The 18,144-nt window shown below is 51.4% G+C and overlaps 1 protein-coding gene across 6 annotated transcripts in view; it reads left to right on the top strand.

The window, feature by feature from the left end:
- LOC144168692 (glycoprotein-N-acetylgalactosamine 3-beta-galactosyltransferase 1-like) overlaps positions 1–18,144 on the top strand; it is a 129,289-nt gene that overhangs the window by 96,540 nt on the left and 14,605 nt on the right. For 3 of the 6 annotated variants that reach the window (XM_077697631.1, XM_077697630.1, XM_077697629.1), the window contains exons 2-3: positions 9,193–9,292; positions 14,065–14,381. In XM_077697631.1, the coding sequence (XP_077553757.1) occupies positions 14,114–14,381 (268 nt within the window). In that variant the 5' untranslated portion in view covers positions 9,193–9,292; positions 14,065–14,113. The remainder of the gene's footprint in view (positions 1–9,192; positions 9,293–14,064; positions 14,382–18,144) is intronic. The other 3 variants (XM_077697627.1, XM_077697628.1, XM_077697626.1) reach the window with 1 other exon arrangement.

Below are 18,144 nucleotides of genomic sequence, written 5' to 3'. Positions count from 1 at the left end.
GTGTGACAGGGGCATGAATTTATCGCAGCTAGCAACTGTCAGCGCGCTTTCAGAAACAGAAGCCACAAAGCCCTGCGCTATAACTCAAGCACAAGCAGACGAGGTGGTGGGCAATTACAGTCAAGTCCGATTATAACGAACCCGGATAGAGCGAATTATGCTATACATCGAACAAAACCAAATCCGTTACGATAATGCATGCTAAACCCATTCCTTATAACGAAGTTCACGTCGGATATATCGAACTCGGCGCGCATACAATTGCCACCGAAATGCATGGGGTCTCGGAGCGGCGATTGAGATGTTGAGACTCGCGTGGAGCGACGTGACGCCCGACACCTTCCGTGAGTGTTTCTGGCGCACGAGATCCACGACGGAGCCCACCAATATTTATTTTATTTAAAACATACTGCAACAAGCCCGTTGAAGGGCCGAAGTAGGAGGGGCATCACAAGGAAAAAAAAAACATTTAGGCACAATACACATGGTACACTGACCAAAATAGTTTGAACAAATACAGTAATGTACCAAAGTTACAAAAATACGCAATACACGTGGCACACTGTTGGAAATAGATTGTACACGCACACAAGAATTCATCGAAAACGCAAAACAATGCCATTCAGAATTCCAATAGTTGAAGGGAGTGAATATTGGTAACAGCCGATTCAGTTAGTTTATTCCAATCTGTAATTGTACTCGGGGAAAGGGAAAACTTAAAAATGTTAGTTCGAACGCTGTACGGAGTCAGAGATTCGAGGTGTCTATGCCGTGTTTGTCGGGAAGTTAGTGGCTGAAGGAATTCCTCGGGTCGAAATGAAAGTTTGTTATTTTTAAGGAAGAATAGAAATTTTAAACTTTGCATTTGACGGCGTGCCTGAAGTGTTGGAATGCCATGCTCTTCCATTAATCTTGTCGGCGAGTCACTGGAACGATATTTCGAAAAAATGAATCGCACGGATATTGCTGCGATATTGAAGGACATAGACTGGAAGTGGTGCTGACGATGTCTCCGCCAAAAAGAAAGTGAAAACGAAAATCGCCGCTCTTGGAAAGGTGGAAAGTAGCTTTATTGCATGCAATAAATGGATTGTTTCGTGTAACCCGCCGCGGTGGCTCAGTGGCTAAGGCGTTGCGCTGCTGAGCACGAGGTCGCGGGTTCGATTCCCGGCCGCGGCGGCCGCTTTTCTGATGGAGGCGAAAAGTAAGAACGCCCGTGTGTACGAGATTTCGGCGCACGATAAAGATCCCCAGGTGGTCAAAATTAATCCGGAGCCCTCCACTGCGGCGCGCCTCATCGCCTGCGTTGCGTCGGCGCGTTAAACCCTACAATCAATCAAATCGATTGTTTCGTGTAAGGTATACTTTAGTTGTTCGTTTCTCTATGTGAGATTGACAGCGGGGGTCCGTGTATTGCGAACTCGTAACAAAACAATTCGTTATCGACGGGTTCGGCCATATCGAACTATTGTATATATCGAACTAGTCGCGGCGCATATTAGAGTTCGCTACAACCGGGTTTGACTGTATCCTCCCTGTGTTTACGACGCGAAAGGAACCCACAGTGACGCAGTTTTGGTCTTATTAGAAATAAGACCATGCAAAGCCGTAATTCAATGCGTGGCATATCACTTCGTAGTAAGTTGGCAGCGGGGAAGGGAGTAGTCATCATCTGCTTTAAAGGGACACTGAAGTGATTTGTAAACAATGCGGGATTACGAGCGCAAACTGTAGTCCGGAGTCCCTGGGCCCTGTTTCGACCACTCTGTGCGCGTTTACGCGAATTTATTTAGTAGAAAAATCAATTCGAAAATGCTGTCCTCCTCTCTTTACGCTCGCCCATTTTCTGTGGCGTTTTCGTGTGACGTCAGCAGGAGAGGAGCTGACAATTGGCTGCGCTATACTGCACGGCTCGCCGACCTTCCGCGACCGAGTCAGTCGGCCCACCGTTTAGTCCGCCGGCCGCCGACGGGTCGTCGCAATTCGCTCGATCAGTTGAAACTAAGCCACAACACGTTTGGGAATGGAAGAATGCGCCTTTCTTTACTTCGTTAGTTTGTACACTGTATCTAGCTCCAAGTCAAGGTCGTTTCACTCAAGCGCTGCACAAGCGCACATGCGACGCTTCGCTGACTGGTACGCCAGTAGGAAAATATAAGGCCTCTTGAAGGGGGAGAAGAGTGAGCGAAGTCAATATAGGTACTAAGGAAATAAAATCAACTGATATTTTTACCGTACAGCGTAAAACTAGGGTGAGGGAAGCACTTTTTTGCGCTGGGCGAACAAGCAGAACGGTCAGCAGCGTTCGCAGATGCGTATACGCATCTGCGAACGCTTTCCCGTCTACGAAATGCAATTGCTAGACGTGAGCTATTGTGGAAACTCGGGGGACGCTTACTGCACGAGCGCAATACAACAAATAGTCACCTAAGCTGCTTGAAATACTAAAACGAAATAAAAGTGTAAACTGGTTATACATTATATACCTTATATTTTCCAACTTTGCCAGCGGCCCTCCGTGGTTTAGACGTCTGGAGCGCTAGGTCTTGGTATGTCAACCCAAGTGTTTTGCCAGTCACAAGTTCGAATCGCCGCGGGTACATGCTTTTTTTTTTATGAGTGAACTTTTTTGTTTTTCGCCGATGTTTTCTATATTGAGTTCACCTTTTTTTGGGCCGCAACGTTCATTGCTCCATGAGCTAGTCCACAGAACTCGCGCAGGCTGGCACTGGCGCGCTAGCGAGTTCTCGTTGGCGTGCTGTTGCCATAAGCACCGACTGCTTGCGGGCAGTGGGCACAGCCCAGAATCAACAGACCCTTGGCCTGGTGCGAACACGCTTTTTACGATACAGGCATGAGCGAGGCAAGCTCCAAATATGGGGGAAAAGCGCATGCATTTGAGCGTCTGTGGGGAACAGGGGTTCCCCACAGGGGTTATGAACAGGGGTTATGTTTGGGTTATAACCCCTGTTCATTTATTTTTGATTGGCTGCAAACCTGCCATAGCGTTGCTGGAGCGGGTGTTGTTCCCCAGGTTATTCTTTTTATTTTTGGGAGGGGGGGAACATGGAAAAAGAATTGGAATTAGAATTGGGGACGCGGAGGGAGTTCATGCACTGCGTAGGCCTCAGATAGTGAATGCTACGATTCCAAGCCGTCCTGGGAGGCTTATCTTATGCATTTTACAGCCGACAACATGGCAGAAGCGCGGTACTATGATAACTGGGATATTGGGAATGCCCATCCAACGACGCCATCGAATGTCAAACACGTTGTTTTACAGACCGAAACCGAAACTTGTTTGATTGCTAACCTTGGGCATCGTCCAATCACGGCGCCCCCTCCTCCTAACGTCACAGCTTAGTTTGTGCGGCCGCCGCAAACCGCGCATGGTAGTATTTCTTCTTTCGCGCTTTGTAAAATAATTACCGATTTCTCAACCGGATGAAAAGTGTGCTAATTTGAGCGCCAGTCTACACAGTGCAAGCAAAAACGGGAGCTTGACAAATTCACTTCAGTGTCCCTTTAAGGGGCACTGACACAAAAATTTTGCATCTTGTTTTTTTTTTGTTGCGATAAGTAGCTAGTGACCTACTTATCCCTTATAGAACCCCCATTTGCTTCAGCGTGCAACCGTTGTTTAATTAGAGGCATTTTCAATGCGGCCAGTCGCAGTTTCGGTTTCAGCGGGTGCCGCGAAACGATGGATTTTGTGTGAACAAAGCTGACCACGTGACCGTCGGAGGGATATCACAGAGCAAAGCTGCCGTAGCCCTGTCGAATCCGTGTCGCCGGCAGTTTCTTCCAATGCCCCCACGTACTGATCTCGTGAGCCGCTTTTCAAGGTACGCCCCTGCGGCAACACCGACCTCCCCGTTCTGGTGCCTGTCACAACCTGAGATTCGTCTCAGTGTTCCGGGAATTCGAAAAAAAGCCGACTTGTCATCATTGGCCCTTCAACAGCTTACGCTGCTGTTACTGCATGAACGGTACAACGACCGGAAACATGTGTACACAGATGCCTCAGTAACGTCATCCAGTTCGGCAGGTGCAGTGTTTGTGCCAGCACGTTTTGCAACAACTCGATTCCGTATTGGCCATACCACGAGCTCGACACCTACATAACTTGCAGCCATTCGTGAGGCTCTTGACCATATCATTGGAGCTACTCCTCAAAATTGGGCGATCTTTTCGGATTCCAAGGCTGCCTTACAGAGCTTACGCGCAGCCCTGCGCTACGGCCCCCTACACCAACTGGTGACAGAGATAAGAGAAAAATTCCATCAAGCCATCACAGCCGGCCATGACGTAATTTTCCAGTGGCTTCCAGGTCACTGCGGAGTCATCGGTAACGTGCTGGCGGATGAAGCTGCCCGTACAGGCCATGAGAGCGACCGGACCATTCTACTTCCGCTTTCAAGAACCGATGCCGCCAGGACGCTTCGCTCCCTTGCACGCAAGATTACCATGCAGCAATGGAATACACCGGACTTTTCGAATCCCCCACTGTATATTCAGGATCCCCTTCTTCAGCGCCGTATTCCGTATGGGCTGTCTCGACCCCAGTCAACTTTACTTTGTAGACTGTGGTTGGGAGTGACCTTCACGAAAGCTTACTCCTTCCTCATCGGGATGGCCAGCAGCGCCCACTGTGACGCCTGCGGGGCGGAAGAGACTATAGAACATGTGCTGTGTCGCTGCCCCGAATACTCGTCGGAGAGGAGCATGCTTGCCACCGCGCTGAGCCGATTGGACAATCAACCATTTACTGTGGAAACTATTCCAAGTCATCGGTCTTTACCATCGACCTCGCAGAAGGCGACGAAAGCCCTTTTACATTTCCCGAGTGAAACGAACTTGCGTGAAAGACTATAGTGCCCGAAACGGGACTAGAGTGCGCGCTTTCCCATTCCTATCTCTTCCTCTTCTCCCCCCCACCCCCTTTTATTCCCTGAGCCCCATTCCCCCAGTGCAGGGTAGCAAACCGGGCTCTACACCTGGTTGACCTCCCGGCCTTTCCTTTCTTTTTTCTTCTTCTAATTAAAAAGCGACCGTGGACGTGACGCAGGCGCTGCGAGTGCAAATGCTGCCGCGGCTAGAGAACGACGCGCGCTGGGAGCAGCCGGCGGTCTGCCTACAGGTCCGCCTACAGATGTGTTCGGCTTAGCACTGCGGCGGATATTCGATTGCCGCTCTCGTAAGCGGTGCGGATGACAATTTTTAATGCAACCCGCCATCGCATCATTAACTCCTTTCTCATATAAACTGCCGTGGTTGGGACTTGGGTGCAATTTCGTGCAGCTGTAACAAGCTATCACTCGAGCTACCGGCGCCGGCCTGGGCCACTTCGCGGCCGTGGCCGCCGCCTCCACAGCGACCGTGCGGCTCGCTCAGTGGGCTTTTCGTGTCTCCGGCGCGTTTTGGCGTCCAATGTAAATTAAAAGTTATAGAAACAGAGTGCCTGGAATCGCTGTAGAAATTTGGTCGCGGCAAGTTGCCCGATGAGCTGACGAATTCACGGCGCCTCCGCCGCCAACGATCGGGTCGTTCGTTCTCGAAAGCAGAAGCTCCGCCCTACGGCCCTCCGATTGGAGCGGCGAGCCGGGAGAGCCGGCGAAAAGCGCCGGCAGTACGGAAGCGGCAAACACAAACTTGTGACGTGTGTGGATGTTGTTTATTTACAAAATACCCACGGGATGTCGATTGCGCGTGGTCCCCTGCTGGCTGCTCGGTTGCGTTTCTCACACTTTAAAATTGATTTTAAATATGTTCTAGGCTGTATTCGCCGCTGATATTTTGGAGATGATGTATATGTGTCCACACCAATCTATTTCCGAAGTTATCTCGCCTTCAAAATTTTTTGCCAGTACCCCTTTAACCCAGGCCGAGGAATACGGCACCCTAACGGATGTGAGAGAACACGGAGCTGCTAGCAGCGAGAGATCGTCGTTATCCCGGCCTACGACCGTACATTCTTGGCTCGCGTTGACGGGGGGTCGCGAATTCGTCACTTAGAGGGACTCGATGAGTGCTGCGCGTGGAGCAGTAGCAAAACACTTCACACCTAGTGACGCTTGTTGAGTCACCTCGATATGTATATGTAGCGCCAGTCAGTTCACTTCCCGTGTCGAGGGAAAAAAATGTCCTTTGCTCATCAAGTCGCCTGCGGTGGTACAGAAGCAGCGTGTCTCCTGCCCACCAGTCTGCGTTTCCTCCCGGTGCCTGCCCCGTATGTCCCGTGTTGTGATACAGCTGTTTAGTTGTCGTGCTGCCAAGTATTCGTCTACACGGGGGAACTTTGTCCGTGGTGGTTTTCAATGGCCCAATTTAGGCTGCATTCATGAACGTTGCGCCAGGCTGTCGCAACTGTCGTTTTCGTCGTGCGCGCATGGCTGCTATGAGTAACCTGTTGCTGAGTGTACGGGCGTCGTCTAGTCTTGCGGTCCCAAATTTCTCCGGCTTCACTTTTAACAAAAATGCTAGTAAAAACTAGCAAAAACTAGTAAAAACTAGGAAAAACTACTTACTAGATTTACTACCCCCAGAACGCTACGGAGGTCCTTCCACTACTTGCAGAAACAAAATGCTATCGTTACTAGTCTAGACCGTGCACTTAGTAACAGCTGCTTGTTTAATACTAACATTCACTGATAGGAAAAAAATTCTGTGAATTATTGAACATAATAACTACCGCAGTTTTGCACCTCCAAATCACGATTAAAAAGTTTTTGCATGGGGACCTGATGACTCCTACATGGTGACTTGTATATATGCTCGCATTAAAATGCATAATTCTAGAAGTATCGCTATTTTTTTTATTTGCGCGACAAGCCCACTTATTCTATCAGAGGACTTTCTGCTGCTGGCTATGCTATGGAACCAAAAAGAGCAGATGTATTTTCTAATGTAACTAAGTTGTACTCGCTGTCCTTGTGGATCCGAACTTGCTGAATTTATTTCTGGTTGAAGTGAGATATGTGCGTGTTGAATGTGTCTGTGTCGTGCTGCGCGCTCAGACGATCCACATTGTCATCATCGTACCTTTTTACGAGGTTATGCATGTGAGTGAGTGAGTGAGTGAGAAACATTTGATTGAGCCGGTGAAGTGGGAGTGGTTCCTTATTCCAGAAAGCCATGCGATGAGCCGGCAGCCTTCGCTCTGGAGGCCAAACGTGTCTGGACGTCCAGATCGCTGCTGGTCACCAGGTTCTCCCACAGCTCAGGGGTGGGAAGGGGGGATGGAAGAGGGGGGAGGTTGGGGTTGTGCTTGCACTCTAATATGATGTGGGGAAGAGTACCGGGTTGTAAGCAGAACTTGCATGTGGCCGGGAATTGCGTGGGAAACATGCGATGGAGGCGGACTGGGTGAGGGAAGGTATTGCTCTGCAGTCGGAGAAGTAGGGATTCTTCTTCTTTTGAGAGTTTAGGATGCGGAGGAGGGAAGTGCTGTCGCTCGAACCGGTAATATTGAGTGATGTCCTGAAAAGTCAGTAGAGGGACGGACGGTTCGGTATCCTCAGTAGCCTGGAGGGACAGGGCGCAGGCTTGCTGGTGAGCAAAGTTATTGCCCGTCAGTGAGGAATGGCCAGGAGTCCAAACGAGGGTGACTTTCCGGCAGGGTTGATGCAAAGACAGTAGTTTTAAGGTTGAGTGGGCCACCCTTCCGGCTAGAAAGCTTCTGCAGGCTGCTTGAGAATCTGTGATGATTACGGGGTTCTTCGTATGAATGAGGGCTAATGCGATGGCGAACTCTTCGGCAGTTGCTGAAGCTACGAGGGTGGTCTTGGTGGTGACTACGGCTACTTGATGCTGTCCGTTGGGGTAGGTGCTAGCGTCCGTGTCAGAGGCATCTGCACGCTTTCCATAGATGACCTCGTGCAGTTGACTTCGCGCTTTTCGGCGGCCGGGTTGTAGGTCCGGGTGCATATTTTTTGGCAAGGGGCGAACCCGGATAACATTTCTCCAGTTATGAGGGAGGGGCTGAGAGGCAGTGGATTGGCATGGGACGTGAAGACTTTTCAGGAGGGCTAAGCCCGCTGGTGTTTGGGTGAGACGGAGGCGTTGACTAGATAAATGGCCTTCAATAAGTTCTGACACCGTGTTGTGGAGGCCCAGTTGTAAAAGACGGGCCGTGGAGGTGTTCATAGGAAGATTTAGCACTTGTTTGAATGCTTTCCGTATAAGCCTGTCAATGGTGTCCATGTCACTTTTGGTGAGGATGAGGTACGGTGCGACATACGTGACACGTGAAATAAGGAGAGACTGGACCAGTCGGACCACGTCCTTTTCTTTCATGCCACGGCGGCGGTTAGAAACACGTCGAAGCATGTGGGAGACTTGGTTAAAAGCCTTGGAGAGCTTAGATAAAGTTTCATTGTTGCGTGTATTGGCCTGGATGGTGAGGCCTAAATTCTTAAGGGAGGAGCCGGGCCGCACAGTATGGCCGTCGAGGTGGATGCAGACTGGTTCTTTCTGTAGAGCAGGTGGATGTTTACCGATTATGACAAGCTCAGATTTTTTTTTTTTTTGGGGGGGGGGGGGGGCATTGAAGTCCCACAGAGGAGGCATAGTTGTGAACGACGTCGGTAGCCTGTTGAAGGTAGTCTTGGATGTTTCCCATGGAGTCTGTGTCTGTCCATATGGTGATGTCGTCTGCGTAAAGTGCGTGATGTATGTGAGGGATGGCGTCAAGTTTCTGGGGCAAATCCAGGAGGGCGAGATTGAAAAGGAGTGGAGAAAGAACTGAACCATGAAGTGTGCCCTAGTCCCCCAAAGCAATAGGCTGGGATTTAATGTCACCTACACGAATAATAGCTTGCCGATGAGTAAGAAAATCTGCAATGTATGAGTACGTACGGTGGCCGCAGCCTGTTTGATTGAGGCGGGATAAAATGGAGGAATGCCAAACATCATCAAATGCCCCTTTTAAGTCCAAGGCAAGAATGGCCCGAAGGGAGCAACGAGTCGCTCGAGCAAGGACTTCTTTAATTCGAAGGAGAATATCTTGTGTGCTGAGATGCTTCCTGAAGCCATGCATGGTGTCGGGTATAAGGCCTTTTTCTTCAAGGAAGGGTTGGAGGCGCTTCAGTGTCATTCTTTCCACTAACTTGCCCACGCAGGAGGTCAGAGAAATCGGTCTTAGGTTATCAAGATGAGGGGACTTATTTGGCTTGGGGATGAATCCTATTTCAGCCGTCTTCCACTGGGGAGGGAGGTGACCTGAGCTCCAGGGCGAATTGATGTGGTATAGAAGGTGATCCAGCGAGCCGCCGTCCAGGTTGGCAAGAAGCCGGTAAGTGGCTTGGTCTGGTCCCGGGGCGCTATGGTTATGCATGACGAGTTAGTAAAAGCACTAAATACCTAGTGTATGCGCGTCGAGCTTCGCGATCGCTGCGTCGCTGCCGCCGCTTCCCCGCAGCGCTTACGAGATGACCGCTGCGCAAATGATGCAGTGTTTTGGTTCTCTTTCGCTTCTTTTTGCCCTTCGACGCACTAAAAAAGTTGTTATTGTGACATGTTAGCAAATGGTACGTTTAGGGCACTGCGGAAAACAGCTGCGTCCTGATGGAGTGCTCGAATGCCGTAGAGCTATCCGGGGACTGCGCGGTTCTTCGCTCCGCTCCCTTAATAAAGGAGTACTGACACGAAATTTTTATGTTAAGTTTTTTTCGCTGCTATGCGTGCCTACCAGCCCACTAATCATAGAATGACATATTAGACGGTCGAGCGCAGCGTAAACATACATTTACGGCGTCGTTTATTCGTGCCAGTTTCGGTTTCGACAAAAAAACGCCGAGCGGCCGCCATGACAGCATGTATGACATGGCGTCACCATTCTTGCCGTATCGCTGCCTCTCTGGAAGCGCGCGCGAGCGAGCGCACGCGCGCGCCCAGACCGGCCGAGGTCTTCGCCGTCCCCACAGGCCCGGGGAGCATGACGTCAGTCCCAAAACCATGACGTGTACACACGCCCGAGCAGCGCGCTCCAACCACAGCCAGCGCGTCGGCTTCGTCACGGGAGCCCCGACGTCGGCAGTTTGGGGCACGTAGCAGATGATGTCACGTCGGCCCGCTCTGGGCTTTCTCGTGCGGGCGAAGATTAAAATGGATTTTAAATATGTTTCGCTGAACGGTTGCTGTTGAAACTTGCTGGGAGATGGCTCCTGATAAAAAGGAAGCGTTTTGCATAGTTATCTCAGCTTTGAAATTTCGTGTCAGTACTCCTTTAAGGGCGCCGCTCTTATATGGCCGCATCTGTACACAACCATGGCTGTGTACAAATGCAGAGCGAAATCAAATAATGACCGTTTTAGTAATCACACACACAAGCTACGCGTTCACTTTTATTTTGGCCGCATCTGTACACAAACATGGCTGTGTACAAATGCAGAGCGAAATCAAGGAATGACCGTTTTAGTTAGTAATCACACACACAAGCTACGCGTTCACTTTTATTTTGGTTTTCCACCTTACGAACAGCTGATCACTCGGTGAACACATTTTTTGAAGTACGCAGTAAGTTCACAAGCGATGATGAATTTGCGGGGGCTGACCTCGCGACAAGACGACCCAGCAGTACATTCTTTGTCGTGTACTGACTCCCGCATATAATTTTGCATTATCCATCCTACTTATTGCATAGAATGTCCGTAACATTTATGCCACATTGGCTTGTTCAGGGTAGTGATCAATAATTTGGACATGAAGCGTAACTGGCGTGCTGTCAGGTATGAGTGCTCCGCTATATTATGTAAGCACACGAAACCGATTGACATCTCATTGTATAGCCGCAGCGAAGGTATCTGAACGAACGCTACTTACGGAGCTGCTGTCAGTCAATTTCAGTGCAGTGGAGTTACAATTAGCTCCATGCATATTCCGGTTTCGCGACTCCAGCCTGTGACACACACTTGGCGCTTATGCGGACCGAATGTACTACACTAAGATCGCGTCAAAAGCATCTGCACCCCCGTAAATACATTACATTTGCGAACAGAGTGACTGCTCCCCGTAAGTAGGTATTTCCAACGCATACAAACGGAACATATCAGTCGCGAACGTGCCTAGCAACGGCGTCAGCGGTGAGCGGGCCGGAGACTCCCGCGACTGCTTTCGAAACGCGCTGCTAGGGGGATTTTAGTGACGCCCCTACAGGCATGCGCTCGAGGCGTATACTGTGAAAAGTAACTGGTTAGTGTTCTGTTAGTAAGCGTCACGACCTTTTTTAAGAGTGTTAGTATTTCCTGGGGCCAAAAGCAGAGAAAGCTGTCAGAGCGCGCGCTAGTTAGGCTGCTGAACAAGGTTCGTATACGAAGGCCGCATATTGCACACATGTTTGAGAGAGTAAGTTTATTATGGTTTATTTAATATTATCAACTCTTCCCTTGGGAAAATAACGCTGTGTTTCCTTTTCGTTAATTGGTTCTTCACAGTACCGGCGGAGTGTGTCCTTTGTAAAGGCTCGTGCAGTGCAGTAGCTGGTTTGAAAACGACGTCCGATGCGCCGAACCGTGCAGGTTTTTGCGAAGGATACGCTCCACGAAAGGCAGCGTCAACAGTGTGACGGCGAGCGTCCCGGGCTCTGCACGTGTTTCGAAGTTGTAATGGCGATTTCGTCGCGATGTCCTGCGCGTAGCGGCGGCTAGCCAGGGGTGCACTGCTGCTCCAGAGGAACTTTCAAAGTCTTGCTTTGGCTACCTAGACTTGAAAATTTTGGTCTGTCTCTCTCTCTCTCTCTCTCTCTCTCTCTCTCTCTCTGTGTGTCTGTGTGCGTGTGTGTGTCTGTCTGCCTGTCTGTCTGTTACTCGAATCAGCCGGAATGTTACTGTTAATTTTACATGGCGGGCGCTGTTATGCGAGTTTTCAGTGTTGCCAAGAGAATAAATCGCCCGCTAAACGTTTGTGAATACCACCTGTATGCTTCGTACCTCTTGCAGAGATCTCTCTCCTGCAGAGATAATTATCAGAGATGCAGAGATTATCCCCTGCAGATATAATTGGTGTGTTTGATGTCGTCTCGCGGGTATTTGTTTGTTCTGCCTTTGCGTTAAGTAAAACAGTACCCGTGTGTCCGGTTTGCATGTTCGTTCTTTTTGCTCGACTTGAAAACGGAGATTCAAGGGCCTCTTTGAGCCTATCATGGAGAACTAACTTAAAGGAGCCATGAAGACAAAACATAAGTTTGTTTCATTCAAAAGACGGCCTGGTTAGAATGATACTGACACCAGTTTTAACGTAAACTTCGCTCAAATAAGCTATATAATTAGGGAAAAAGGGAATGGCCATGCGACCCACTCGCTCATCTCCCGCAATAGAATCTATGATGTCATACCAGCCTGCTCTGCGGTTGGCGGAGGCAGGAAAAAGCAAACGCAAGTTAGGCTGAGCTTATAAGCTTGCAGAACGAGCTATTTGTGCTTAAATTTAGGGCACATTCTTTTTAAAGCAATAAGAATGGTGTGGCAAACAGTGTAGGTTACGAAAGCACAGTAAACATGGAAGTACTGATGCGTACTGCTGTTGGTACTGCGCGCACTATGCTTGGTTTAGCTGCACAGCACTGCGGTGCTTTGAGGTAGTCTCTGACGACACTGAGCGATTGACGCAAGCAACGGTGTCTTACGTGACCATATTTATGGAGCGAGCACTATGTTTCACGGTAGATTATTTTCTCCCAGAACAAAAACAAGCCAGGTTTAATTACGCCTTGCCACGGTATGGTGGCCCAGTCTGGGCTCAGTAACGTAAACAAACGCGCTAACGCCGCCGTAGGGCACCTCGATACAGCGCCGCCGTAAAGGGTGGAGACAACCTTTGAATGCTCCCGTGCCGCCGCAATTGCGTCAACGTGCTCAACGCGTTGTTCTTTTCGTTTCTTACGAGACCCAGAACACGAAACAGATACGGCGATTTAAAATTCACCAGTAAACCGCGTTGCGGCGATAATTTTAGCGCGGTTTTGATACAAAGCGAGTTTTAGCTGACTGTTTTTCACGCAGAAGAACAGACAGTTGGGCTAGTTGGTATGTGTTAATCTTGGTGGCAAACAAAAGCGCTCAAAAAACAAGGACGTCTACGTCTTCCTTCGTCCTTGTTTTTTGAGCGCTTTTGTTTTCCACCGCTTTTGTTTTCCACCAAGATGTTTTTTACGATTCGCTCCGCTACGATAGCACGCGGGAGGGCCACTGCGCATGCGTGGCGCGCTTGGCCCCGAAGGGCATTAGAGAGTTTTAGCTAACCGTGTTCGACGGTCCGCTCCGGTATCGGCGCCACACTCAGCGCAAGCGGAGAATGCCGTTCGCGGCGTTCGCGGCGAAGAGCGCCACGCATGCGCAATGACGCTCCCGATCGCTATCAGAGCGGAGCGGACCGTGAAAAACGGTCAGCTAAAACTCGCTATGCGGAGGCTCACGCTACGGTGGCGGGATACCGGAACCCGACCGCCCATGCGCAAGCGGGGAGGGCGAGGAGGTTGTCCCTCAGTAGAGAGAAGGCGCGGGCATTGCGAAGGCGGGCCGTCGGAACTAATCCCCCCACCGGAACGAATTTTCACCATCCCAGTCGGGCCCGCCGCCGTAGCGTTAGCGGCCGGTACCCGGTGTGCTAAAACTCTCTACTCTCGAATGACTTGCTTCGGCGGCGAGCGAGTGACCCAAAATGGCGGAGCGTATACGCGTGTCCACCCTGTACGGCGGACGCGTCAATGAAGGCACCCTAGGCTGCAGAGCGGTCGGTTCCTGTGATGTCATTGCAGACCACGAAAACACACGACTTCGGGGAAACTTCATACTTTTAACTGAAATTGATTAATTTCTTAGTGAATAAAGCACCGTTTGTATCCGGACAAGAGCTGGGGTCACTATGAAACACGAAATCTTTCGAATAAAGCAAACTTGTATTTTGTATTCATGGATAGTTTTATTCCCGCTAAGGGGGCGGGGCAGGTAGCCAAGTGTTTGTGGTAAGCACTTCCGGTCGTTTTCGATCGCCTCCGCTGTTGCAGCCCCGTTCCGAGCTCGTTTGGACGCTGCCAAACAGCGCTCGCTGCGCGGTGCCTCTCCGCAGGGCCGGCGGCGCGGGCGGCGTAGAGCAGCAGCAGCAGCAGCCGGTGCCGATGGAGCGCGGCGCGGGCGTTGGCGGCTGGCTCCCGCGGGGCTTCCTGCTGCCCCTGGGCACGGGCATCACGTTCGGCTTCGGCTGCGCCTACCTGCTGCTCAGCGTGCTCTCGCTGGACCCGCGCGGGGGCGCCGCCCCGTGGCTGTCGGGCCGCTCCTCCTCGCTGCTCTCGGGCCCGCACGCCGACCACTGGCAGGACGAAGAGGTGGCCGCGCCCGAGAGGTTGCCCGGCTCGCACGCTCCCGACGACGAGTTCCACCACAGCGGTGAGCACCCGGGCCTCTTGGCGCGTACATCGAGACAAGTGCTATTCCCTTCTTCAAACGAGCCATTTCTTTGTCGGTAGGCATTTCAACGGGATGAGGGCAAAATTTGCGGTGATATTTCGGGGTTATCGCATCAAGCGTATGAGCCCTGCTTTCGCACTTTTTTTCTTGTAGTGGTAGTATGAGGTGTACTTGCCGACCCGTCACGGCACCGCATTGCGCGTTTTGGAATGCTGGGTCAGTGTATACACACACTGACAGTGAACTCCTTCCTCAGCACCTTTTAGGGGCTCGGGCTGTCGGCGTCTCCTGTCGTCGTCCGCATCTCATGTAGTCACGGTATAATAAGGCACTGGGACGCTCGTTTTCCAACGCCTCGCGCTAGAACGTAATGCGTACTAAAAGGAAACTGTATAATCGGTAAAAAAAGGTTCAAAATGAACCAGCATGATTTAAAGATTCGTGGAACGCTCCCAGTCCGCTTCAGCAATCGTCAAGCACGCGCAGAAGCTGCTTACAGACAGGTAATAATTTGTGTTACACTCAAATACCCACTGCCTGTTGACGCTAGGCCTGATCAGGTCGGGCGGGCGGTGGAAGCAAGAAAAGGTATACTTGCCTGGTACCGGCGCCTCGTTGATCGCTGAAGACGAGCCCCCCAGGGCGACGCGCGGGCATTGCATTGCGGTCCTGTTGATCCCTGCAGCTACCCCAAACTTAAATACGGTTGAACACGAGAGAGCGCGCCACCGCCTCAGCACCAGCGATTCACCGGCAGCCAGTCAGGGCGCGCCGCGTGCGAAGAGAGAGACTTGCAATCTTTGATTACACTTCGCCCCTCCCGAGGTTTCACGTTAGTGGAGATGGCCCGGGATTTTTAAGTGCGAATGCACTTCTTAAGCGAGCCTGAATCGTCCGCCGCCGTCGTCCGCATAGCAACAGATGCGGGTGCGCGCGCTCCTCGTCTTCCCTAGCAACGGGGGGAGATGGGCGCGCGCTACTCTCCTCCTCCTCTCTCCGCTCAGTGACTGCGGGTGTTGGGCGCCTCCTCTCCACTTCGGGCGGGAGAGCTCTCGCTCGCGTAGCGGGCGCTCCGCATTCCGACGCGTGAGGGCGCTCGTGTAGCCCTCGCCGTAACGGCGGGCGCTACTCTCCTCCTCCTCTCTCCGCTCAGTGACTGCGGGTGTTGGGCGCCCCCTCTCCACTTCGGGCAGGAGAGCTCTCGCTTGCGTAGCGGGCGCTCCGCATTCCGGCGCGTGAGGGCGCTCGTGTAGCGGCCGCGTGGCGCGGGAGGGTATTTGTCGAGCGCGCGCCGTCGTCGAGAGCGGTCGCTGGTCCTGCATCTCGATAACGATGATGGCGGACCGGGCAACGGTACCAGCAATAACGAGTGAAATATCTTTCTTTGTAGTTGTGTGCGTGTGTGTAATCTCTCGACTACTCATTAAGATCACGATATCCACCGTAATCGCGCAATCAACAACCGTGCATTCGCACTTATACACTCTCCCCCTCGGGGAAGTGCGAGGGAATTTTTTTTAAAGCAAAGCTTTCTACGTCTACCAGCCAACGGTTCTTTCGTTGCGTCCGGGACAATTATTCCCAACGCGGCTGGGGAGGCGGAGGGCGCTTTTAACTCACGGAGCACAGTGTAGATGGCGCGGCGACAGGGCGCTATTAGCCAGCATGCTCGTGCTCACCCGGGTGGGCGCGTCAGCAAGACCTTTCCGCCAGCTTTGTCGTCTGCCTTAGCGACGGTTGTTTTAGGCCTGTATTGGCGCGTATTCGTGTCCATTGCGCGCTTCCTTTGCACGGCTTGATTAACTTGTTCGACAGCGCCTCCTGGTTAACCCGGACCCGACGGAATTAAGTGGTCGTACGGCAAAGATACGTTAAGGATTGGTTTGCAGGGTGGGAAAACAAAATGTAGACACCACTTACAGAGATCTGGCCGCTAGAATTGGTATTCAGCAATTTAGAAAACGCAGTCGTCCCATTCGTGACAAGCAGTGTGCAAGATGTGGCATTTCACTAGCGGCCAGGTGTCCGTGACTGCCGAGAAATTGGTAGGGGAGAGCGGTTCGCCGTGGCAGCGCTAGCCGCTTCTCTGAATGTGCGCGGTAGGGGGGCAGCATGCTCTGCCCCCATGAGACGACCGACTGCGCGACGCTTGGCGAGAACGTAAGGGGGCGTGCGCGTGATGTGCGTTCGCTTCTTAAGACGCAGTTCGCGGTCCCTTCCGGAGACGCACTTCGCGCCGCCGACAGAGGGCTCACCATAGCTGCCGTCGAGACAGCCCACGAGTGAGCGCACTGCAGCCACCAGGAGCGAGTGCTGAACTGCGAGTGAGGCAACCGGTGGTGTGCATCGTCGGCCGCTGCAGCTAAACGAGCTGCTAGAGCGAAGGCTCAGCGCCGCCGACGCCAGAACCCTCGAGTGAGTGCTGAACAATGAGCGAGGCAACCGGTGCAAATACAAGTTTTCTGTAATTATACAAACATGTCTTTCTGAAATTCTTTGCCTCAACATATTTTGCACAGTCAAAACAGCTAAGCAGCTGCGCCCAAACATTGCATTAGGGAGTATTGTAATCGCCAGCCAATGTCTTTTCTTCGGATCGCCTGATGTGCCTTCGCTCATCATCATTATCGATTTGTGCAACCCATTGTGTAAGGTTGGCTTTCCTCCAGCGCGTTTTCGTCGGACGAACGACGCCATCCGTGAGACATAGATAGCTAAGCTTTCAGACGTCATCGCTGCCAACCGAGAACTACGGCGTCGGCAGCCAGGAGCGAGCGCCCGCCTAGAGGCCAAGCTCCATGCAGCGAGATGTCGGCGAGACGGGGCGGATGACGCAGGGCGTCGTAAAAAAATAGCGCTCCAATCCACCCTGTGACGCTGGCTGGAAAGCGAAGCTTTAAACGACACCCCCGATGATTAACTATGCGATGTCACTTGAATTCACACACGTGGCTCTATAAAGAGTGAAACCAGAGACAAGTGAATTGCGCTTAACCACACCCTTTATTACTTCAAAGAGACATTCCGTGCTAAGCTTAAATCAATGCATAATTCACGAATGGTGGTTGGTTGAGTTCTACTGGTGAAGCACATGACTGGGAAGTCTAGAAGCTCAATCAAACCCGGTGTTAGACGATCTTACTTCTCTTGCGTCTCTGCCGCCGCCGACTGAGGCGACGAGATCGGCGACAGAGACTGAGGAGAATGAAATCGTCTAACATCGGGTTTGAGCTTCTTTTAATTTTAGAACTCCTGTAGCATGCGCAAGACAGGCACACGGCCGCTATAGGTTGCAGCAGGATGGAAAGTTGGGCGAGTTGGTATGTCGACATGATGCAAAAACAACGCGATAGGACAAAATACACCAGGACGAGCGCTGACTATCAACTGAAAATTTTATTTGACTGGAATGACATATATACATAAAAACATTGAAACGACGCATGCGCTAACATCTGTGCCATACCGTCACTGATAGCGATAAGCCACTTCTTTAAGCCACAGGTTCCGTGGGTGGAGCGCACAGCTGCGCGAGATGTCGCGTGACGCTATCTCGTGGCGTTCAGCGAGAAGGTAGGGGCTAAACCCGTAGATGTGCTCGGTGAGTGCACCGTCGGTCTCCGCCATCTTCGCGTGGGCTTGTAGCTCAATCGGTAAGACGAATAGCCCTATTCGTCTCAAACGAATAGCCCTATCGCTTAAAGGCACCATGAAGACAATTTTTTTTATTTTTTAAAGGGGC

This window comes from Haemaphysalis longicornis, unplaced genomic scaffold (assembly GCF_048455015.1).
Source record: "Haemaphysalis longicornis isolate Haplotype H1 unplaced genomic scaffold, Haemaphysalis longicornis Haplotype H1 scaffold_2, whole genome shotgun sequence".
Taxonomy (NCBI): Eukaryota; Metazoa; Arthropoda; class Arachnida; order Ixodida; family Ixodidae; genus Haemaphysalis; species Haemaphysalis longicornis.
The sequence above is the reverse complement of the archived record's forward strand: the minus strand, read 5'-3'. Positions and strand labels throughout refer to the sequence as shown.